The sequence below is a fragment of the Ovis aries genome, chromosome 5, assembly GCF_016772045.2.
Source record: "Ovis aries strain OAR_USU_Benz2616 breed Rambouillet chromosome 5, ARS-UI_Ramb_v3.0, whole genome shotgun sequence".
NCBI lineage: Eukaryota > Metazoa > Chordata > Mammalia > Artiodactyla > Bovidae > Ovis > Ovis aries.
The window spans coordinates 66,077,960-66,103,109 of NC_056058.1; the positions used below are offsets into that span (position 1 = coordinate 66,077,960).

The window sequence follows — 25,150 nt, forward strand, 5'->3', positions numbered from 1 at the left end:
ATACATACGTCTAGACTGTCTAAGTAATAATCATAATTGCCACTCTATCACTTACATTTTAACTGTGTCCTAAGATTTTTATCTCAGGTGATCCTTGTAAGAATAAGTAACATTCAATCCATTTTCCAAAGGGTAAACACAGATTCAAAGATGGTAAGATATTTGTTCAAGTCGCATAGCTAATTGGAGTAATCAGTAGTAGCACTCAATTTAGACTTGTCTTAATTCAGAATATGTGCTCTTAAAAATGCGCTAAATCTATCAAAATTTGAAAGCTCCCAGCTGTTCCAAAAAGAAACTGAAGTTACCTGAGGTGGTAGAGTGCCATGGTGAGTGCGTTACATTTGTTTTACGTGGGCAGGTAGACCGGGTTCTTGTAGTCTGCGTGGGAGAAGATGAAGAAGCTACAGGAATAACAACAATAGGAAAATGGGGTTCAATTTTATGGAGGAAAATTTCCACCACCAAGAAAAATAACAGAACTACAATCAGGAATTACCCTTTTACACTTTCTTAGAGAAAAATTCAAGGATGGCCATGAGGGATTGCCCTGCCATATAGGTATTTCATTATCATGGAGAAATCTGTTCTAGATGATGATCTAGGGAACTTAACAAAAGACAGAATTATTTCACTTTAAATACACTTAAAATTCCCCCAAAGCCTACAATCGTGCATGTTAAGAAGGACACTCAGTTATTTTGGGTTCCCAGTGATATTAAAAGTTTGTGGAGCAGGGTCTTGGAGCAGGCATTAAGCCAGGCCCTTCACAAGAATCCCAGTCTGAATTTCCTGATCTTATTCAAGTTCCTAATTATCCATCTATACATCCTTCCAGGGAGATGCACATATTAACCAGCACAGAAAATCAACTAAGAATATCTAAGTTCTTGAGCTTACATTAGGGCAAAGTACTGTCCAAAGGCTGAGTCTTGGTAAAGAGGCACAAAGCAGTGTTCCTGGTTCCCTGGTTCCTTCTGCAGTTGTGCTCCGGTCACTCCTTTCATAGGACTGATGTCCTGTGTTATTTAACTCACCTTTCATTCCTCACCAAAAAATTTCACTGGGACTTCTCAGGGCTATGTTTCCTTTTTCCTTTCTTGAAATCTCTCCTTTATTTTCTATCAGACATCTCATCTGATCTGCAGAGTTGACCATTTGTCTCTTAATAGGATTCTTATATCCCTTCCTCTGAGGGCACCGCAGAATTTCCAGGCAAGTTAGCGGTGCTGCCTGAACAAGAGCTCCCAAACCTGGACTTTCCTTATTGCCTCTCATTGGTCTTCTTTTCACCTGCTCACCATGGACCTCACATTTCAACGCCTTTACTCTTGTTCTTAGCAGTGCTTGTTTTTTGTGGAATTTCTCATTTCTTTGTTTAGTCACTGCTTCTGGTAGTAGCATTTTGGTTTTCTCTTTTGTTTGTTTTTGCTTCCCCCAATGCTCAAATCTACAACAGGATGTGGCTGACTTTAGGAACTAAAACAAGGGCAACAAGAAAGTGAGGTGATCAGAGTCTTTATTCAACTTAAATCTGAGAAAGACCTTTTTTGCTTAACTTCTTTCTCTAGTTTGGGTCTTTGTGGGCATCTTTCTTTTCTCCACTGCCTCTATGACTTAATTTTTGTTTATTTATTTAAAAAATACATTTCTTTTTAATCAGAAGATAATGTAGAAAAATGGCTCTGATGAACCTATTAGTAGGCCAGCAATAGAGACACAGACTTAGAGAAGAGGTGTGTGGACACGGCGGGGGGAAGGAGCAGGTGGGCTCGTGTGATTTCACATCCAACCAGTGCAGGAGTATTTCAGGTGACCAGCACGTGCAGGGTCACAGAGCATATAGAGGGGACGGATGTAAGGACAAATGCCCCTGCAGTGGCTCTTCTGTGTTCTCCTTCCTTCTACCCTGTAAAGCTCAACTGTAATCTCAGACTTTGAGGGAAATTATCAGGATACATGTAATACTCAGTGAGTTCTATCCACGCAGAGGTCCTATGGACAAATACACCAAGACTTTCTTTCTGAACCTCTGCTTTAAACAAGGGCCATAACGTGTTCCCCAAACCAGGAGCGCTAATCCAGGCACCTCAGCAGACAAACTATTAAGAAGTAAGTCAATATTGAGAAAGTCAACAGATGCTCTAATGTGTTTGCTACCTGGAAGAAAACTTTTTTTGTTAACAAACTTTCATGACTCTAAATTCATAGTTTTAACCTAAAGTCCTCTCTTCCAAACTCAGATCAAAGTCCAGTCCTTCAGATCCTTCCTAGTTGAATACACACACGGTTCAATGTGAGTGAAGAAAAATCAATGTGTTCCATCAGACGTTTTTGGCTAAGAGGTTGTGATATTTTTGTTACTTCTCAGACTCCAGAGTCACTTCAAGGTGTCAAAGAGTTGGGGAGGCTTTGGGAATCTCCAAAGGTAAAAGCTATCTTTTTAATCCAAAAAATAGAAAATTTGATCATAAACGGGTCCTCTGAATGCCAAGCTATTTCTCTACCCATACGTCAAATTATTCTCCATTTGTATTAAACCTAAAGTTTTATCTCACAGAAATAGGAAGTATAAACTCTGGACCCTGAATTAAAAAAACAAACGTGTGCATTTTAAATCTCTTCAGTCCTTAAATCTGATGCTTACTCTATTAGAGTATGAGTACATTTCCTGCTACATAAATATATTAAAGGGTGCTAGAAGCAAAAGTGTGTAAGTCATTGACACCCTGAAAAGACAGGGTAATTGTATAAAGGGGCTTCCAGTGAAGATGTCAGGTCAGGACAAATTCATCCAAACACATGATCTATGATCAGGATAGAATGCAGAGAGGCCCAAAATTCAAATTAATGGGACAATCTAGACTCAACCCAATGATGAACTTAGACACTGTGTCTCAGTCTTCACAAATATAAAATAGGATTGAGTCACACCTACAGTGCATAGGGTTATCATAAGAATTAAGTGGATTAATACTTAAGAAGTGGTTAGGCTGGTTCCTGACTCAGGAAACAGAATAAATATTATCTCCACTGAAATTTTCTCCTCAAGTGTTGGATTAGGCCTCAGAATGGATTAAGTGATCTCTATTCACAGCTCATTGTAAGGACAGATTCTCATTTACCTGACCTTGTTCTGGCACCTCTATTTTATTCCTTATAATTTTGTGTACAACATGGCCCAATCCACTATCCTCCTTAAATGTCGAAGATCAGCGGTCTGGCTTTTTTTGCATTAGTGAATTCCTTTGAAGTTGAGATAAATAGCCATATGTCCCCTTCACTATGAAAATGCTTATACTTCCAAAAGGTGAATGTAATAAGAATGAGAGTTACAAATTTTGTGAAGCCAGATTTGGAAGCCTGTTAAGAATCCTTACCCTAGACTATACCTCAGCCTTAACACTGTGCCTAGGAAGGTCTATATCCAATCCTTTAAAGGCTTCTGGGCTCAGAAGCACAACTGTTTACCTGGCTTGTGGTCCTCTGTGGGTGTTGGCATTGGAAGAGCTGAGGTAGAGGCCCCCGTTGTCGTACGAGTATCCGTGACTACTGTGGTAGTGCTGTTCCTTTCTGGAATAGTGGTCTTCCTTTTTGGAGCAGTGGTGTAGGTGGTCCTTGGAATATTGGTAGTACTAGTGCTTTCAGAAGTGCTTTCAGAAGTGGTAGTGGGGCTCACTGTTGTCGTAGGTGGAGCTAGAAATCAACATGAAAGCAAGGATTCATCATAGTGCAGGAAATAAGAGCCTGTGAATCAATACAACCAAGGAGACTGTCCTCAGGCAGAAATGAACATTTGTCTCCCATGAACTCAGAGTTCACATCACTGGTCAACTAGAGTCTCTGACTGAGGAGTGAGTGAAGACATGGTCACAACAAGAAAACAGCTGCATTGAAAGGACAAATATTGGGGAGGTATGGACATAAAAACAATGACACCTGGGATTTGTGCTGAACACTTTGTAAAAACTAGTCATGTATATTATATTTATGTATCTAAATAAACATCTGTGAGTAAGGGGAAGATGTCTAGATCCTGAAGCTGCATTTGTCTTTTCAGTGGTGTATGACTAGGACCTAAATAGTAGCTCCTAAGAAACAGACTATTTACCAAAGAAATGCCATTCAGTCAGTCGGCCTTATGAGTACCCTTCCAAAAGACCTGCATCCTAAATGCAGATTAATTCACACCAAACGCATACGCTAGATAACACAGATGCATTATGCACTTGGTTAGAAGGTGGACTAGATTGTTTTAAGGTTCCTTTCTACATGAGAGATAATGACCACAGGTAATAACTTTGGTGCTTTCCAGAATCAGAAATCCTGTGGGATTCCAAACCACTTATTGAAGTCCTCAGACATACCCAGAGAAAGAACTGAAATTAGAAGTGAGCCAAAACACAGTGCCTGGCACACGAGCAAAAGTTATAGGGTAAACTCAAGAATGCGGACTTTTTTCCTCAAGGGACATCTATTTTGCCCACAAGCAGTATTCTCAATTTTCAACTCTACAAAATATAAATTAGAACATCAAGTCTCTTTAATATGAGACAACTGCTGTGAAAACTCATTTGAGGAATTCAAGTCAGCTTAATTTGGAAACTAGCCAATTTTGCCCTCAAGAACAAAAGCTTTTTTCAACAAGTACTTATGTACAAGGCATTAGTAAATATTTTAGCCTTTGGGAGTCCTGTGATCTCAGTGATAATTGCTCTGATCTGTCAGTGTGAAAATATCCATTGACAGTATATAAGTGAATGGCTGAATCTGTGTTTCAATAAAACTTTATCAAACTTTTGGTGAGCCTGTCTTACAATCTGATTTTGTCCTAGAGCTACAATTTGCCAACCCTAGTCTAAAAGTGTAGTCAGAGGTTTTGATGAAAAGTGCACCCCAATCCCCTCCATTCTTTTTGAAATCAAATCTAGACGAAAAGAGGAAGCAAGCAAAAAAAATCTGACCAAAGGACTATAACAAAAAAAATGCCAAGTCTACTTGGGTTTTTTTAACTAACTGTCTTCCTTGGTGGTAAATATTTCCTGAGGAAGAAGCTAGGAAGCTAAGGGTAGAAGAAGATGCTGAGGAAGAGCCCGAACAGAAGGTTGAAAAGTAAGTTCATCCTGTCAAAAGTGCAAGAAAACTTAAGCAAAGAATTGGATTGGAGGCAGAGTCACTTTGGCTCAGTTATAGACTGGTTTCCCTCTGGACAGGGCAGTGAATTTGTAAATATTCATCTATTAAAGATTTCTGAGCACTACAAAATTTCCCTAATTTCCTTCTATGTCATTTTAAAATATATTCAGCTAAACCAATCATATAATATCACAACTCCAAAAATGATCTCTTCACAAGCTGTCTCTTCTGTATGTCTCTATGGCCAGCCTCTTTGGCTTCCATTAATTGACTCCTAGACGCAGTTTCCTGAGAGTCAGTGTCTTCTCCATCAGAACTGACCTTATTTTACTTGCCTTCATCAAGGACACAGAGCACAAAGTTGGAAGACTGCAATATCAAAATATTTAAAGCAAAAAAGAGACATAACTTATGACGTCCTGAGTATAGTGTTCTATTTTCGATAGAAGACTTTTGTGGGAGAACATTCATTAGGAAAGAGTACCAGAAACCAGGAAATCCTGAAGAATCTTGTCCTTTCATCAAGAGGTAAGGAAAAGTAGCATGTCTACTCCAAGATAGAAAAATGTAAACTTCCCTGATTTTTTTATTTCACAATATTCTTTAAAAGTACCAGTGAACATTTATTGAGATGCAAGTGTTTTCATATTGCAATAAGCCTGTTTTAATTTTTAAAGAAGTAATTTAGTGATATGGTATGAAATGTGTTTCAAAAAATCCAAGACAAGGCAAAAGGAGGAAGTGAAACTATATAAGATAAAGGCCCATACAATGTATTTACAACAAGACTGAACTGGCCTCTGTTAAAGCCAAATTATACAAATACTTGATCAGACATTATATTGCCTATTTTATACATGTGAAATTCTCTGTAAGTCCTAAAATGTTAGGAAAGGATATTTTAAATTCCTATTGAGAAATAATCTCAGAGAAAAGGACAGTTCTTCAAGTGGAATCAATTCAGCTCCATAAAAATGTTTACTATATCTCAGTGTGGAACAGTGGATGCTTTTTCACGAGCCAACTGGCACTACTGAAGGCTGCTTTAGGAGATAGCAGTCTTTTCTGACTGGGAAGTTCCTCTAGCCTATGGTCTTGAATCAAGTTTAGTGTTAACACTTCATTCTATACAAATACAGTTATTTGTGTAGATAAAGTTATTTTATCCCAAGAGTGATTAGAAAATAAGACTATAGGAACCTATAATTTTATTAATGAAAGAAGAAGTTATATCAAACAAAAAACCATGGAAGCTCACAGCAAGTGATCAAAGTAGGTAGAAATACAAGCTCACGTGTCTTCCTACACAACTCGAGGATATTTTTTATGTCATTGAACTACCTTCTCAATACCACAGCAATGCAGGCCACTGTCAAGAGGAACTGCACTCTCTGTGCTCAAAAAACATTAATTTCACAAATATTTCCTTTTAGCTAATAATGTTTGGAACAAGAATATTTGGGGCATAACGAGGGATAAGAAAGGAAGATTAATGTATAATTTGCATAGGAAAATTTCCACTACCAAAAAAATAACAAAACAAAAATCAGGAATTACTCTTTGACCCTTTCTTAGAGAAAAATTCAAGGATGGCCATGATGCATTACCCTGCCATATAGATATTTTATTATTATTAATAAATTTGCTCTAAATGATGATGTGGAGAGCTTAACAATAGACAAGATTATTTCACTTTTTATACACTTAAAATTCCCCTAAAGACTACAATTGTGCATGTTAAGAAGGACACCCAGTTAAACTTGGGTTCATACCAGTGCTATTTCATGTTTGTGGAGCAGGGCATTGGAGCTGGCACTAATACACTCCCTTCATAAGAACCCCAATCTGGATTGCCTGACCTTATTCAAGTTCCTAATTATCCATCTATACATCCTTCCAGGGAGATGCACATATTAACCAGCACAGAAAATCAACTAAGAATATCCAAGTTCTTGAGCTTACATTAGGGCAAAGTACTGTCCAAAGGCTGAGTCTTGGTAAAGAGGCACAAAGCAGTGTTCCTGGTTCCCTGGTTCCTTCTGCAGTTGTGCTCCGGTCACTCCTTTCATAGGACTGATGTCCTGTGTTATTTAACTCACCTTTCATTCCTCACCAAAAAATTTCACTGGGACTTCTCAGGGCTATGTTTCCTTTTTCCTTTCTTGAAATCTCTCCTTTATTTTCTATCAGACATCTCATCTGATCTGCAGAGTTGACCATTTGTCTCTTAATAGGATTCTTATATCCCTTCCTCTGAGGGCACCACAGAATCTCCAAGCAAGTTAGTGGTGCTGCCTGAACAAGAGCTCCCAAACCTGGACTTTCCTTATTGCCTCTCATTGGTCTTCTTTTCACCTGCTCACCATGGACCTCACATTTCAACAGCTTTACTCTTGTTCTTAGCAGTCCTTGTTTTTTGTGGAATTTCTCATTTCTTTGTTTAGTCACTGCTTCTGGTAGTAGTATTTTGTTTTCTCTTTTGTTTGTTTTTGCTTCCCCCAGTACTCAAATCTACAACAGGATGTGGCTGACTTTAGGAACTAAAACAGGGCAACAAGAAAGTCAGATGATCAGAGTCTTTATTCAACTTAAATCTGAGAAAGACCTTTTTTGCTTAACTTCTTTCTCTAGTTTGGGTCTTTGTGGGCATCTTTCTTTTCTCCACTGCCTCTATGACTTAATTTTTGTTTATTTATTTTAAAAAATACATTTCTTTTTAATCAGAAGATAATGTAGAAAAATGGCTCTGATGAGCCTATTAGTAGGCCAGCAATAGAGACACAGACTTAGAGAAGAGGTGTGTGGACACGGCGGGGGGAAGGAGCAGGTGGGCTCGTGTGATTTCACATCCAACCAGTGCAGGAGTATTCCAGGTGACCAGCATGTGCAGGGTCACAGAGCATATAGAGGGGACGGATGTAAGGACAAATGCCCCTGCAGCGGCTCTTCTTCTGTGTTCTCCTCCCTTCTACCCTGTAAAGCTCAACTGTAATCTCAGACTTTGGGGAAATTATCAGGATACATGTAATACTCAGTGAGTTCTATCCACGCAGAGGTCCTATGGACAAATACACCAAGACTTTCTTTCTGAACCTCTGCTTTAAACAAGGGCCATAATTTACACGTGTTCCCCAAACCAGGAGCACTAATCCAGGCACCTCAGCAGACACAAACTATTAAGAAGTAAGTCAATATTGAGAAAGTCAACAGATGCTCTAATGTGTTTGCTATCTGGAAGAAAACTTTTTTTTTAAAAATAAACTTTCATAACTCTAAATTCATAGTTTTAACCTAAAGTCCTCTCTTCCAAACTCAGATCAAAGTCCAGTCCTTCAGATCCTTCCTAGTTGAATACACACACGGTTCAATGTGAGTGAAGAAAAATCAATGTGTTCCATCAGACGTTTTTGGCTAAGAGGTTGTGATATTTTTGTTACTTCTCAGACTCCAGAGTCACTTCAAATTGTCCAAGAGTTGAGGAGGCTTTGGGAATCTCCAAAGGTAAAAGCTATCTTTTTAATCCAAAAATTAGAAAATTTGATCATAAACGGGTCCTCTGAATGCCAAGCTATTTCTCTACCCATACGTCAAATTATTCTCCATTTGTATTAAACCTAAAGTTTTATCTCACAGAAATAGGAAGTATAAACTCTGGACCCTGAATTAAAAAAACAAACATGTGCATTTTAAATCTCTTCAGTCCTTAAATCTGATGCTTACTATATTAGAATATGAGTACATTTCCTGCTACATAAATATATTAAAGGGTGCTAGAAGCAAAAGTGTGTAAGTCATTGACACCCTGAAAAGACAGGGTAATTGTATAAAGGGGCTTCCAGTGAAGATGTCAGAACAGGACAAATTCATCCAAATACATGTTCTATGATCAGGATAGAATGCAGAGAGGCCCAAAATTCAAATTAATGGGACAATCTAGACTCAACCATTTTCTATTCATGTGATTCCCAATGATGAACTTAGACACTGTGTCTCAGTCTTCACAAATATAAAATAGGATTGAGTCACACCTACAGTGCATAGGGTTATCATAAGAATTAAGTGAATTAATACTTAAGAAGTGGTTAGGCTGGTTCCTGACTCAAGAAACAGAATAAATATTATCTCCACTGAAATTTTCTCCTCAAGTGTTGGATTAGGCCTCAGAATGGATTAAGTGACCTCTATTCACAGCTCATTGTAAGGACAGATTCTCATTTACCTGCCCTTGTTCTGGCATTTCTACTTTTCCCTCATAACAACATAATAACTCAGCCACGCCCGCCTTTCCTTAGATGTCCAAGATCAGTGGTCTGACTTTTTTTGTATTAATGAATTCCTTTAAGAATGATATAAAGAGTCACAAGTCCCCTTCATTCTGATATGCCTGTACTTCTAAAAGGTGAATGTAACAAGGTGTAGTGAAAGTGAGAGTCGCTAAGTCCTGTCTGACTGTTTGTGACTATATAGTTCATGGAATTCTCCGGGCCAGAATACTGGGGTGGGTAGCCTTTCCCTTATCCAGGGCATTTTCCCAAACCAGAGATCAAACCCCAGCCTCCTGCAATGCAGGCGGATTCTTCACAGCTGAACCATAAGGGAAGCCCAAGAAAACTGGAGTGGGAAACCTAGCCCTTCTCCATCAGATCTTCCCAACCAAGGAATCGAACCAGGGTCTCCTGCATTGCAGGCAGATTCTTTACCAACTGAGCTCCAGGGATAAGAGTTCACAAACTCTAAAGTCAGATATGGAAGCCTGTTAAGAATCCTTACCCTAGACTATACCTCAGCCTTAACACTGTGCCCAGGAAGGTCTATATCCAATCCTTTAAAGGCTTCTGGGCTCAGAAGCACAACTGTTTACCTGGCTTGTAGTCCTCTGTGGGTGTTGGCATTAGAAGAGCTGAGGTAGAGGCCCCCGTTGTCGTATGAGTATCCGTGACTACTGTGGTAGTGCTGTTCCTTTCTGGAATAGTGGTCTTCCTTTTTGGAGCAGTGGTGTAGGTGGTCCTTGGAATATTGGTAGTACTTGTGCTTTCAGAAGTGCTTTCAGAAGTGGTAGTGGGGCTCACTGTTGTCGTAGGTGGAGCTAGAAATCAACATGAAAGCAAGGATTCATCATAGTGCAGGAAATAAGAGCCTGTGAATCAATACAACCAAGGAGACTGTCCTCAGGCAGAAATGAACATTTGTCTCCCATGAACTCGGAGTTCACATCACTGGTCAACTAGAGTCTCTGACTGAGGAGTGAGTGAAGACATGGTCACAACAAGAAAACAGCTGCATTGAAAGGACAAATATTGGGGAGGTATGGACATAAAAACAATGACACCTGGGATTTGTGCTGAACACTTTGTAAAAACTAGTCATGTATATTATATTTATGTATCTAAAAAAACATCTGTGAGTAAGGGGAAGATGTCTAGATCCTGAAGCTGCATTTGTCTTTTCAGTGGTGTATGACTAGGACCTAAATAGTAGCTCTTAAGAAACAGACTAGTGCTGAAGGATTGATGCTTTTGAACTGTGGTGTTGGAGAAGACTCTTGAGAGTCCCTTGGACTGCAAGGAGATCCAACCAGTCCATTCTGAAGGAGATCAGCCCTGGGATTTCTTTGGAAGGAATGATGCTCAAGCTGAAACTCCAGTACTTTGGCCACCTCATGCGAAGAGTTGACTCATTGGAGAAGACTCTGAGACTGGGAGGGATCGGGGGCAGGAGGAGAAGGGGATGACAGAGGATGAGATGGCTGGATGGCATCACCAACTCGATGGGTGTGAGTCTGAGTGAACTCCGGGAATTGGTGATGGACAGGGAGGCCTGGCATGCTGCAGTTTATGGGGTCGCAAAGAGTCGGACATGATTGAGTGGCTGAACTAAGTAAGTAACTAAGAAACTGACTATTTACCAAAGAAATGCCATTCAGTCAGTCGGCCTTATGAGTACCCTTCCAAAAGACCTGCATCCTAAATGCAGATTAATTCACACCAAACGCATACGCTAGATAACACAGATGCATTACGCACTTGGTTAGAAGGTGGACTAGATATTTTAAGGGTCCTTTCTACATGAGAGATAATGACCACTGATAATATCTTTGGTGCTTTCTAGAATCAGAAATCCTGTGGGATTCCAAACCACTTATTGAAGTCCTCAGACATACCCAGAGAAAGAACTGAAATTAGAAGTGAGCCAAAACACAGTGCCTGGCACAAGAGCAAAAATTATAGGGTAAACTCAAGAATGCGGACTTTTTTCCTCAAGGGACATCTATTTTGCCCACAAGCAGTATTCTCAATTTTCAACTCTACAAAATATAAATTAGAACATCAAGTCTCTTTAATATGAGACAACTGCTGTGAAAACTCATTTGAGGAATTCAAGTCAGCTTAATTTGGAAACTAGCCAATTTTGCCTTTAAGAAGAAAAACTTGTTTTTCAACAACTATTTATGTACAATGCATTAGTAAATATTTTATTGGGAGTCCTGTGATCTCAGTGCTAATTACTCAGAACTGTCAGTGTGAAAACACCCATAGACAGTACATAAACTGAGGCACATATATATACACACACACACACACACACACACACACACACATATATACATATATAGAATAGCCGAGGCTGTGTCTCAGTAAAACTTTATAAAACTGCTGTTGAGCCTGTTTTATAATCTGATATGGTCCTGCAGGTACAGTTTGCCAAACCTGGTCTAAGAGTATAGTCAGAGGTTTTGATAAAATGTTCAATCCTAATTCCCTCCATTCCTTTTGAAATCAAATCTAGACAAAAAGAGGAAGCAAGCAAAAAAATTTGACCAAAGGACTATAACAAGGAAGAAGTCTACTTGGCTTTTTTAACTAACTGTCTTCCTTGGTGGTAAATATTTCCTGAGGAAGAAGCTAGGAAGCTAAGGGTAGAAGAAGATGCTGAGGAAGAGCCCGAACAGAAGGTTGAAAAGTAAGTTCATCCTGTCAAAAGTGCAAGAAAACTTAAGCAAAGAATTGGATTGGAGGCAGAGTCACTTTGGCTCTGTTATGGACTGGTTTCCCTCAGGACAGGGCAGTGAATTTGTAAATATTCATCTGTTAAAGATTTCTGAGCACTACAAAATTTCCCTAGTTTCCTTCTATGTCATTTAAAAATATATTCAGCTAGACCCATCATAGAAGAAGGCAATGGCACCCCACTCCAGTATTCTTGCTTGGAAAATCCCATGGATGGAGGAGCCTGGCGGGCTGCAGTCCATGGGATCGCGAAGTCGGACACGACTGAGCAGCTTCACTTTCACTTTTCACTTTCATGCATTGGAGAAGGAAATGGCAACCCACTCCAGTGTTCTTGCCTGGAGAATCCCAGGGACAGAAGAGCCTGGTGGGCTGCCATCTCTGGGGTCGCACAGAGTCAGACAAGACTGAAGTGACTTAGCATCAGCAGACCCATCATGTAATATCACAGCTCCAAAATGATCTCTTCACAGGCTGTCTCTTTTCCACGTGTCTCTAGGGCCAATCTCTCTTGGCTTCCGTTAATTGACTCTTAGAGGCAGTTTCCTTAGAGCCAGCATTTTCTGCATCAGAATTGACCTTATTTCGCTTGACTTCACCAAGGATACAAACAAACTACAAAGTTGGGAGACAGCAATATCAAGTTCATTTAAAGCAAAAAAAGAGACATAACTTATGTACGCCTGGGTATTGGGTTCTGTGTTGTGGGAAAACAGTCATTAGGAGAGGACCAGAAACCAGGAAATCCTGAAGAATCTTGTCCTTTCATTCAGAAGTAAGAAAAAGTAGGATGTCTATATCAAGATGGAAAAATGTAAACTTCCCTGATTTTTTTATTTCACAAAATTCTTAAAAGCTACCAGTGAACATTTATGGAGATGTAAATGTTCTCATATTGCCATAAGCCCATTTTAATTTTTCCAGTAGTCATGTATGAAGGTGTATGTTAGACAATAAAGAAAGCTGAGTACCAAAGAATTGGTGCTTTTGAACTGTGGTGTTGGAGAAGACTCTTGAGAGTCCCTTGGACTGCAAGAAGATCCAACCAGTCCATTCTGAAGGAGATCAACCCTGGGATTTCTTTGGAAGGAATGGTGCTGAAGCTGAAACTCCAGTACTTTGGCCACCTCATGCAAAGAGTTGACTCATTGGAAAAAATTCTGATGGTGGGAGGGATTTGGGGGCAGGAGGAAAAGGGGATGACAGAGGATGAGATGGCTGGATGGCATCACTGACTCGATGGACGTGAGTCTGAGTGAACTCCGGGAGTTGGTGATGGACAGGAAGGCCTGGCGTGCTGCGATTCATGGGGTCGCAGAGTCAGACAAAACTGAACAACTGAACTGAACTGAACTGAAAGCCAAATTAAAAAGCAGAGATATTACTTTGCCAAGAAAGGTCCGTCTAGTCAAGTCTATGGTTTTTCCAGTGGTTATGTATGGATGTGAGAGTTGGACGGTGAAGAAAGCTGAGCACCGAAGAATTGATGCTTTTGAACTGTGGTGCCAGAGAAGACTCTTGCAAGTCCCTTGGACTGCAAGGAGATCCAACCAGTCCATCCTAAAGGAAATCAGTTCTGGGTGTTCATTGGAAGGACTGATGCTGAGGCTGAAACTCCAACACTTTGGTCATCTCATGAGAAGAGTTGACTCATTGGAAAAGACCCTGATGCTGGGAGGGATTGGGGGCAGGAGGAAAAGGGGACGACAGAGGATGAGATGGCTGGATGGCATCACCGACTCGATGCTTATGAGTTTGGGTGAAGTCCAGGAGTTGGTGATGGACACAGAGGCCTGGTGTGCTGTGATTCACGGGGTCGCAAAGAGTCGGACACGACTGAGCAACTGAACTGAACTGAACTAAAAGCCAAATTATACAAATACTTGACCAGATGTTATATTACCTATTTTATACGTGTGAAATTCTCTGTAAGTCCTAAAATGCAAAGGACATTTCAAAATTCTTCTAAGAATAATCTCAGAGGAAAGGGCAGTTCTTTAAGTGGAATAAATTCTGCTCCATAAAAATGTTCACTATATCTCAATGTGGAACAGTGAATGCTTTTTCATTAATCAATTAGCACTCCTAAAGCACTGCCTTAGAAGATATTTTGCTGACTGGGGAGTTCCTCTAGCCTATGGTCTTATATCAAGGTTAGTGTTCACATTTCATTCTACACAAATACAAGTTATCCTATGAAGAGTTATTAGAAAACAAGATTATAGGAGCCTCTTCTTTCCCTATTCAAGGAAAAAGAGGTTAATATCAAACAGAAACCTCTTTATCTAGAGAAACTCACAGCAAGTGATCAAAGTAAGTAGGAAGACAAGCTCACCTGACTTTATAGTCAACTTTATGATGTTTTCTCCGTCATTGAAAAGCCATTTTATAATACGGCAACAATACAAGCCACTGTCAGAAAGGACTGCATTCTCTATGGTCAAAGAAACATCCCTTTTACCAATATCTCCCTTGAGCTTATAACGTTCATTCTTCTGTTCAGTGACTTTGTATCCATCAGTACTGATAACGGTATTTCTGCAGTCTATCCAAGAACATCTCCCTCGGCCCCAGCATATGGATGTGACTTTTCCTTCATAGAAGCAGGGTAGCGTGACAGACTGACCCTCCACTCCAATCACTTGTCGGTAAGACGTTACACCATCTGTAAATAAAGAGAAACCAGAGCATGAGGTCTCAATATTTTAACTTTACTTTCATTTTTTTCTTTATATAGCTTATTTGGTTTGAAATCATCTAACATCTTGAGTTTTTAAAACTTAGTATAAGCATTTTTCTACGTTCACATATTCTTTAGCAGCATTATCATTTACTAGATATATTTCTAGATGAAACATCATATAAATGTTTTTCTGTATTCAGAATTACTTCCTAATAGGATAGATTTCTGAGAGAAAGTCTTATGGTAAAGGTCAGAGATATGTTCAATCTCTTATAATAAGACCAAATTTCTCTCCAAAAGGTTTGAAATAAATGCCATTACAGTAATACATGAATATGTGTGTATTTCTTTCTATTTTTGACATATATCTGCTTTTTAAATAGGTAATACATACATGCAGCTTTTATTCTCCCCTGATTGTCAGTCTCAGTTGAAATCCCTTTTAAAAACTCTTTTGCATTTTTAGTTTTGATTTTAAGTCTTTATTTCAAGTTTGTAAATAGCTCTTTCAAATTATTATTTTAAAAAAATTTTTATTTTTACTTTATTTTGCATTACAATACTGTATTGGTTTTGCCATACATTGACATGAATCAGCCACGGGTGTACATGAGTTCCCAATCCTGAACCCCCCTCCCACCTCCCAACTCTTTCAAATTAAATCACCTCATAACCCTGCTCTTAATTAAATTAAAAAAAAAAAAAGCAGAGTTAAAGTTTTACTTACAGCATCATTGGTTAGAAGGCAAAGCCTTGTAAGCTGTTTAGAAATCAGTTCTTAGGAAAATGAGTTTATAATACTTGCAGGAGAAACTGAGGCTTATCATGGGCTTAAGGATCAACCAGATAAATTCAAGCAAGGATCCCTTCCTGAGCAATATACAATGGAGCAGAGTCCACTTACCCAGGTGAAACCAAAAAATTGAAGAATATTCAGTCAAATACTAAATGTTGCCTCTTAAAAAACAGACAAACAAACAAAAACACCTCTCTTCTGAGTCAGTGGCTTAAAAATCCCTACATTGTCAAATGCATTCTGAGTGGTCCGTAAAAGAATCTGAGACTCAATGACTAATCATAGGGCTGGGCTGCAAGTCTGGGAAATGCTCTGGGAATAAAACACTCATTGATACATAAAATAAGAGTCTAGTTTCTTCTTTGGAATTCTGGGAACAGTTAATTTTGCTTAGTATCATTTTTGGATTACAAAGGTAATACAGGCTAACTATAAAAATTTGTTCTAGAAGTATAACTTTAAAAAATACTTTTCCTTTCATCTGCTGATGGACATCTAGGTTGTTTCCATGTCCTGACTATTATAAACAGTGCTGCGATGAGCATTGGGGTACATTTGTCTCTTTCTATTCTGGTTTCCTCGGTGTGTATGCCCAGCAGTGGGATTGCTGGGTCATAAGGCAGTTCTATTTGCAATTTTTTAAGGAATCTCCACACTGTTCTCCATAGTGGCTGTACTAGTTTGCATTCCCACCAATAGTGTAAGAGGGTTCCCTTTTCTTCACACCCTCTCCAGCATTTATTGCCTGCAGATTTTTGGATCGCAGACATTCTGACTGGTGTGAAGTGGTACCTCACTGTGGTTTTGATTTGCATTTCTCTAATAATGAGCGATGTTGAGCATCTTTTCATGTGTTTGTTAGCCATCCGTATGTCTTCTTTGGAGAAATGTTTATTTAGTTCTTTGGCCCATTTTTTGATTGGGTCCTTTATTTTTCTGGAATCAGTTCTGATGAGATGGATGAAATTGGAGCCGATTATACAGAGTGAAGTAAGACAGAAAGAAAAACACCAATACACTATACTAACACATATATATGGAATTTAGAAAGACGGCAATGATGACCCTGTATGCAAGACAGCAAAAAAGACACAGATATGTATAGTGGACTTTTGGACTCAGAGGGAGAGGGAGAGGGTGGGATGATTTGGGAGAATGGCATTGAAACATGTATACTATCATGTAAGAATCGAATCGCCAGTCTATGTCCGATGCAGGATACAGCATGCTTGGGGCTGGTGCATAGGGATGACCCAGAGGGATGTTGTGGGGAGGGAGGTAGGAGGGGGGTTCATGTTTGGGAATGCATGTACACCTGTGGTGGATTCATGTCAATGTATGGCAAAACCAATACAGTATTGTAAAGTAAAATAAAGTAAAAATAAAAATTAAAAAAAAAAAAAACTTTTCCTCAGATTCCCAACTCTAGAGATTGTTTTAAAATTTAGGATATGCATCTTCCTAAATTTCCCCCTGTCTCATAGAATATTTTTAATTAAAATACTTTATTTATTAAAAAAAATTTTTTTGGCCACATGGCATGGTCTGTGGGACCTTAGTCACCCATTCAGGGATGGAACCCCTGCACCCTGCATTGGAAACACAAAGTCTTAATAACTGGAAAAGCAGGGAATTTAAAATATTTTCTTTTTAACAGAAATAGTTGCACACAGTTAAAAAACATCAAAAAGCACAGCATGGTAGAGCAAAGGACTCTTTCCTTGCCCCCTCATCCCCATTTCTTCTTCTCATCCCCTTCTACACTCTGATAACAGCTGTCACTGTTTCCCACCTACACATGAGCAGTGCGTGCATATCCTCCATCTACCTACCCACCCCTCCATTTCTGTTGTTGTTGTTGTTTAAATACAAGCAGTGGCATAAACCACACTGTACAGCATCATGCCTTGTAACCCACTCACAGTATTTGTAATTCTTAGCATTTAAGCAGTTTCTTTGGCTTAAGGCTTCAGCCTGGTTCTTTGCTCATTTGTTGACCCCATTACCTTCTGACAAAACCCTAGCACACCTACCCTGCCTCATCACTCACACAGCCCCTACACTCCCCCATCCTCAGGCTTCCAAAGCACAGCCCACCTGTTCACTTACCTGGCAGAAGGAGTAGGAAGCCCAGGATGGCTACCCAAGGATGCATGACGCTGTCGTCCTGAAGGAAAGGGAAAGCAAACTGGTTAGTGTGTCCCCCAACCTTATAGTATCAGAATCAAAACAGGTAGGTGATGTTCCAGGGGCTCCAAGAAAGGATTAGCCAGAGGCAAAGTGATAAAGAAGTGATTTATTAGAATAGAATGCTTGTGAGGCATCAGATCCAGCGGATGAGTGTTGTGCTACCCCAAGTATTCAGTGAGTTACATTTTTATCATCAAAGGAGGATAGAGTAGGGGAGAAAACCACCTTCTTTGTCTTTCTTTGAGTCTTCCATCACTAATTCCTCCTACAAGTTGGGTAAGGGAGTTTTGGGCCCTATACGGTGCATCTGGGACTGTCATGGAACTATGGAGAAATTATTTCAGGTCTCAGGACAGTGAGGATCATTCACTTCGAAACATCACCTTTCCATAAATTATTTGTGTGTGTGTGTGTGTGTGTGTGTGTGTGTGCAGAGAGCATGTCCTAGGGGTCATTACCTTGTTCATGTCACTGGGCAGGTTTAGGCCCTATTTGCCACTATTTTTTTACAGTTTGAGGGTGTGTCTCATGCTTCTGTTAAATGGTTTTATGGCTAAGCAAGTTAGCTTGGATTTGTTGTTTGGCCAGCAGATCTGGCTTTGATGCTAAGTGACTTGCTCTGCTGTATGAGACAAGCAAGCCCTTTGCTGTATGAGACAAGCAAACCCACATTGTTTCAGGATTTTTCCATTTTTTTCTTGGGTGATCATTAACTTACCAGGGTCTCTCTTACTTTTTTCTTTACATATAATTACCTAATGGGATTAACTATTAAATCACTATCATGTCCCTTTACTTTGTCCCTATCATTTCCTACTCCAGGTGTTTACCATTTTATGCTTAAAAGTGGATAAGGGGTAATCATAAATCATTAACTGCTTCCATCTAAGACAGGATGCAGGCCTGCCTGGGGAAGGAGTAAACCACCTGGCTGGCTGTCTCTTTTCTGCTGTAAGAATTATAAACCAGTTAGTATCATCCTTTTAGCTCTCCTAGATGTTAAGCTTTGGAGGATGGATTTACAAAAGACAAAAATGAAAAGAAATTAAACATTAAAAGAGATTATAACCATGATTTGGTGATCCAAAACATTTTTCCAAAACAATTTCTAAATCTGGAAAAGGGTCATTTCAGTCCTTAATCTGTTTGTTTTTGATTAGGCCCAGTATCTTAATATTTTATACTTCAGGGCTTATTAAGTCTTCTATCTCTGTTAATCTGTTCTTTATTTTCTATGAATATCAATTGGTGATTGGGTTGCTTCCTTGTCCCTCAGGAAACAGAGTAGTGCCCAATTTAGTTAAGTCCCTTCCATTACAGAGATAGGACTTGCCTGGTGGCTCACTCATTAAGGAATCCGCCTGTAATGCAGGCCTGAGTTTGATCCCTGAGTTGGGAAGATCCCCTGGAGAAGGAAATGGCATCCCACTCCGGTATTCTTGCCTAGGAAACCCCATGGACAGAGGAATCTGGCAAGGGTCATGAGGTTGCGAGAGTAAAACACAACTTAGCAATTAAACCACCCTACCACCTTCCATGAAAGAGAGGACAATCAGGCACAGATGGAAAGGAGTATAAGAACAACTGGCCATTGATGCTGTACAAAAGGGGTCTCAGGAAAGTGTACCTCTGTCTCTCTCCTGACACTCCCATTACATATTTCTTATGTTTGTTAAGATTTCTAACCCTCTGGGTTAAGACAGAGAAGGTTGCACCAGTATCTCTAAGAAATTCTACTAAGTGGCCTTCCACATCAATGACCACCTGAAGTTTGGCATTAGTTATGTAGATGGCCTCTCTAAGCAAAGTCACCTTTGGCTTCAGGCCACCTCAGTCTTCTGATTTGAAACTGTCAATACCCAAGGGCCCCCTGTCACTCACTGGCATCTGGGGCATTCTCCCTTTCAACGTCCTGGATGTTTTCTAAAAGCTCATTGATCACAATCTTCCTTTGAGTGTCCCTTCTGTTCACACCTGGCACACTGATTTTGGATACCCATGGGCTTTGCACAGTCAAATGACTCAGGAAGTCTGGCCTCCCTTTCATGGTCTATGAGTGGACAGGACCACTGCCATCATTTGGGCCTTTTATGTATATCTCTGGACGTATTCAGCCTTTTCGGCCATATCCCTATTATTGAAAACCAAATCAGACAACTGGAGCAAATTGCTCAAAAGGTCTGAGGACCTCCTCCTTCCAGCAGTTGCTTTTTGAATTTTGCGTCTGAAGTCTGGGGCAGACTGGGTTATGAAATGTATAGCCAAAAGGACCTGTCCCTCAGGAGAGGAGGGATCCACATTTGGATGCTATTTAAAAGCTTCCACTAATCTTCCTTGAAAAACTGCAAGATTTCTCTCTGGTCCCTATTGGACTTCTTTCACTTTTTTCATAATTGATGAGTTTCACTATAAGCTTTTTCATACCCGCTAATAAATAATTAATCCTATCCTACTTATTTCTATCCTTACAATTCATCTGGTGACTCCAATGTGGATCTGCCTCAGGGGAAGCCTTGTTTTCCACCTGACGTACTGCGTGGCCTTCCTGGCCTTGGACTTCTTGAGCCACTCGGTCAGCATGGGCTCTGGCTGCCAGTACTGTGTGCTGTTCTTTCTTAGGAGGGTAGCGGTGGCATAAAATCTGTAAATCCCCCCAGGTGAGATCCCCCCCAAGTAAGCTTCTTTGTGAAAATTTCACAGTCCTCAGAAAAACCTCTCAATTTATCCTCTGCCAGACTTAGATCAGACATCAAAGAAAACACGTTTGTTTCTTGATTTTTATGAGAAAGTTCTCTCAGAGGAAGAACCATAGGAGCAGTTGATTGGTAACATACTCTGGTATGCTCTCAGCCAGCTAGGCTGGGATTGGGTCCCTTGGGGAACCTAGGAGCTCCTGATAATGGAGGTCATTCCTCAGGCTTGGGTGTGTTTTCCCCTGGGATAATAGCCTCTGCTAGAGCAAGGGCTCCCGCCTGTGAGATAGCTCCTGTTGCAGCGGCGGGGTGCACTTGAGCAGTAGTTAGCTATCCAAGTTTCCTTCCCATGTCAAAATCCCCTGTGTAATTTAATCAAGATTTGTACTTACAAGTTTAGATGTTGTTCCTTCTAAAGTAGTCTCGCAAGCAGGTGTTACTGCCTAAGAAATAGTAGAGAAGGGGTCCCAGTGGTGTTGACAGTGAGTAGACACTGGTCTTGCTGAAAATTGAAAATAAAGGATCAGCACTTATAAAGGTTGGAGGGAGGAGAAGACTGACATCAGGACTCAGGAAATCCTCTGCTGGGCACTTCAAGTAATTAAGAGGAAGTACCTTGAGTCTTGGGCTTCCCTGGTGGCTCAGCTGGTAAAGAATCTGCCTGCAAGGTGGGAGACCTGGTTTCAATCACTGGGTTGGGAAGATCCTCTGGAGGAAGGCATGGCAACCCATGCCAGTGTTCTTGCCTGGAGAATCCCCATAGACAAAGGAGCTTGGTGGGCTACGGTCCCCAGGACTGCACAGAGTCGGACACGACTGAAGCGACTTAACAGGCAGGCAAGGCCTTAAGTCTTGGAAGATGATTCCCATCAGTTTCCTTGTACATCATATACTTAAGAAAACTCATAAGAGGCCTTTCATCTAGGTTGGACATAGTCCTCTAAATGATAGTATGTATAATCCCCTGGTAACAGATTATGGGCATCTAGTCTCAATCCAAAAACCAGCTTCAGAAACAAGCTTAAAATCAGTGGCCAGCTTCAGAAACAAGCTTAGAATACCTTCTTAGTAACTCATTTAAGCTTTATAATAATATAACATAGTAACAAAGAACTATTTGAAAAGTAAGTTTTAGACAGTAGATACATACCTCAAGCAGCAAAACTAAAATTTTATACCTATTAAAACAATCTTTTTTCCTAAAATTACTCTCATTTTTATCAAATATAGCTAAATTAAGATTAATCTGTTCATAAAATAAGACTGCCAGATTGATCACATAGGCCTGTATAATTTTTCCAATAAAGTATACCTCAAGTGAAAAACACATTTTTAATCATTCTGTTTTCACTGTGAGGACAGCAGTCTTGTAGCCAAAAAAGGCTTTAACCCATTAAATGAAGAATGGGGTTTTTCAGGGAGCCGGGAAAAGCCAAGTGGTCATCTTGGATGTCCCACATTGCTGACTGTTTAATTTACAGCTTTTTAAAAATCTATCTTAATTTGTCTCATTTAGGAGCAGACAATAGTCATGCTTCAAGGATATCAGACTGGCAAAAGTCTGACAATAAGGGGTTAATTTTCTTGCTGACAAATTTTACACCAAATATAAAGTTAACTTACTAACTTTTAGAAAACCCAGGTACAATAAAGTATTATACTTAAGGTTGATGATGCTAAAAATGTGTATGCATTAATTTAAAAATGTAAGTTTACAGATTTGAGTTTTAACAGGGATACACACGGAATGCAGAAGAAAACTCTCAGAATTAGGGAGATGAGTCTAGATTGCCAAATCCTGTCAGAAGCAGCCCAAAAGGTAAAATTTCTTCCTCTTAACACATCACACCCCTTGTCACATGTGCCAACCATAAGATCCCTTTTACATCTCCGAATATCCGTACTACCTTTCTGTGGAAACACGTTGATTGCCACTGTTCCCCTGGTTCCCTGTCTTTACACATCCAATCATCAGTGCTATAGTCTGTACCTAGGTACCCAATCAGAGTCGCAAATCATTCAGGGGTGATCGGCCTGCTTAACACTGGCAGCCATGGGTAGAGTGCCCTTCCCAGAACTTTTGGACTCGGCTGTCCCTTGGCCCTACTAGGACCCATCATCGACCTTCTTATCTACCGTCAGTTGTGGTTTCCAGTTGAAACCACTAGGTGGCGATCCAGGAGCTCTGAGGAGCTCCAGTTCTCTAAATAGCACAGAAAGAATTCAGCCAGAGGCTGAAAAGGGATAAATAAATGATTTATAAGAATAGGACGCTTGTGAGACTCATGAGCTGACAGATGAGTGTTGTGCTGCACCAAGTACTTAGTGGGTAACATTTTTATAATCAAAGGAAGAGAGAGGAGAGGAGAAGACCACCTTCTTCTTAATTCTTTGAGTCTTCCATCACAAACTCCTCCTAAGTGAAGGAGAGAGAGTTTTTACCCTATATGGTGCATCCAGGACTGGAATGGCAGTATGGAAAACTTATTTCAGGTCTCAGTACAATCAAGAGAGTTCACTTTGAAATGTCGTCTTTCTAACTCTGGCAGATGTCTTAATTTCTGCAAACCTGTTTCTTCTTTATTATGAATGTAATAATAGAATCTTCCTCAAACATTTAGATGAGGCCTCACAATAAGATAATGCCCTCAAAAGCATCAAGCCCAGCCCTTTCCTATAAAAAGCACTCAGTAATTGTTTTTTTTATTATCAGTGACTCTCACAATTACATAGATAGCCCAGAACTCTCCCCTATGAGATAATAACTATGAAAACTTTGGTATAGTGGCAAGTCCCTATTCAACACTTACACTGTATCATCATAGTAATGATTATTTGATCAGATGGAGGTGCCAATCATCAGACATCAATCTCCACTTAGGCATCCCTAAGTCCACTTAGCCCCGCATTTCCAACTGCCTGCTAAACATCATCCAGGAGCACTTCAAACTCAAGATCACCCAAACGATTTTCACTCTTCCTCCTGGGGTTCCTTTACCAGTGAATCCATCTCATCAGCTAATCTCCCAAGTACAGAGATTCAGTCATCCTTCCTTCTTATTCCAGCCACCAAGTCCTCACAATTCCAAGTCCTAAATGGCTCTGACTCTGTCCCCTCTCTGCTGTTACCGCTGCTATCCTTTTAGTCGAGACACTCCTCTCCTGTCTGAATTACAGCAGGAACCTCCTGGGGAGCCTCTCTGCATAGAGGCTTGTGGAAAGTGAAAGCGTTAGTCACTTAGTCTTGTCCAACTCCTTGGGACTCCATAGGCTGAAGCCCACCAGGCTCCTCTGTCCACAGAATTCTGCCAGCAAGAATACTGGAGTGGGTAGCCATTCCCTTCTCCAGGGGATCTTTCCAACCCAGGGTTCCAACCTGGGTTTCCCGCATTGCAGGCAGATTGTTTACCATCCTCTCCCCTCCAACATAGCTTCCATAGACTTTACAGGAGCAATTTTTCCTAAAACAGAGCTGAAAATACCATTCCCTAATCCAAACACACGAATGGTTCCTTAAGACCCTGGAATGAAATCTAAATTCTTCAGTCTATCAATGAAGTCCTTTAAGAACCGAGGCCACTCCTAGCTCCCTAGTCACCATTAGATTAAACCAGGCTCTTAATCAATCAGCAAAGATTTTATATTCTTATCCATCCCTTTATTTCTGCTCAGGCTGTTCTCCCTATTTGTTCTCTCTGCTCAATGAAATGTTCTCACCCATGAAGAATCAATTCAAGGATCTCTGAGAGAAACATCCTGGCCCTCCTTTCCCACTTAGAATCCTTCTCTCCCTTTTTTGGGTCCCCAGGGCACCTTTTCATAACTCTACCCCTAAGTAAATCCCACAGGATGGTTGTTTGCTGTACACAAGCCTATCTCTCCAACCCCTTTAAGGACAGACATCAAGACTTCCTCACAGGTATGTCTGGGCCCTGCATAGAGAAGCAACCAGTTAAGCCATGTTTAATGAATCATAGATTTGAAAGCCTTTACCAAGTATCATGCAACCTATTTCCATGTATCCAAATGAAATGCCAAGATAAAGATATAAAAGTCTCATCTCCAGCCACTTTTCCCTCTGAGAATCCTTCGATTTGCTGGAAAAAACCAGCTTGCTCTGGACCGTGAAGCTTGGGCTGGTTTTGTAAAACAGAGAGACACAGTAAGAGAACAAATGCTCCTAAAAGTCTCCCATTTCCACTCCCCCACCATCCAACCCTGGGACCAAGAAAAAACTACTGTACACCAAGAAAGGAAAATTTGATGATTACCAGAGCAGGTTTCACTGTTTTCCAGTTTTCCTCGGTGGACAGCCAAGTCCTCACAGGTATTTGAATGTGTGGGATTTGGAATGATTTACCGCCTGGACTTCTTGCTGTTGATGAGCATATGAGCCACCTTGGGTCTGAGAAAAACTGAAGCCTGATATTTGAGGAGCAAATAGGAAAATCTGCCCTCAGGGAGCTCTGTTGAGAGAGAGAGGCTGGTAGTCCTGGGACAAAGGTTAACTATGTGGAATAAGAGAACTGGCCTCTGATCAGCAATCTCCCTAACTCACTGCAAGCCCTCTCTCAACTCGGTGGCCTTTTCTGAGCCTCAATTTAGCATCAGTTTCCCACTAACAACACCACCCCCAGGAGTCCGT

The 25,150-nt window shown here is 40.3% G+C and overlaps 1 protein-coding gene across 4 annotated transcripts in view; it reads right to left on the minus strand.

Annotated features, from left to right (window-relative positions):
• Positions 1–24,922, minus strand: part of LOC121819666 (hepatitis A virus cellular receptor 1-like) — a 38,695-nt gene extending 13,773 nt beyond the window's left edge. For 2 of the 4 annotated variants that reach the window (XM_042250676.2, XM_042250675.2), the window contains exons 1-7: positions 24,777–24,922; positions 20,898–21,007; positions 17,732–17,789; positions 14,479–14,808; positions 9,998–10,222; positions 3,472–3,696; positions 309–404 (exon numbers count right to left, since the gene is read on the minus strand). In XM_042250676.2, the coding sequence (XP_042106610.1) occupies positions 309–404; positions 3,472–3,696; positions 9,998–10,222; positions 14,479–14,808; positions 17,732–17,777 (922 nt within the window). In that variant the 5' untranslated portion in view covers positions 17,778–17,789; positions 20,898–21,007; positions 24,777–24,922. The remainder of the gene's footprint in view (positions 1–308; positions 405–3,471; positions 3,697–9,997; positions 10,223–14,478; positions 14,809–17,731; positions 17,790–20,897; positions 21,008–24,776) is intronic. The other 2 variants (XM_060415956.1, XM_042250677.2) reach the window with 1 other exon arrangement.
• Between the last annotated feature and the right edge of the window lie 228 nt (positions 24,923–25,150).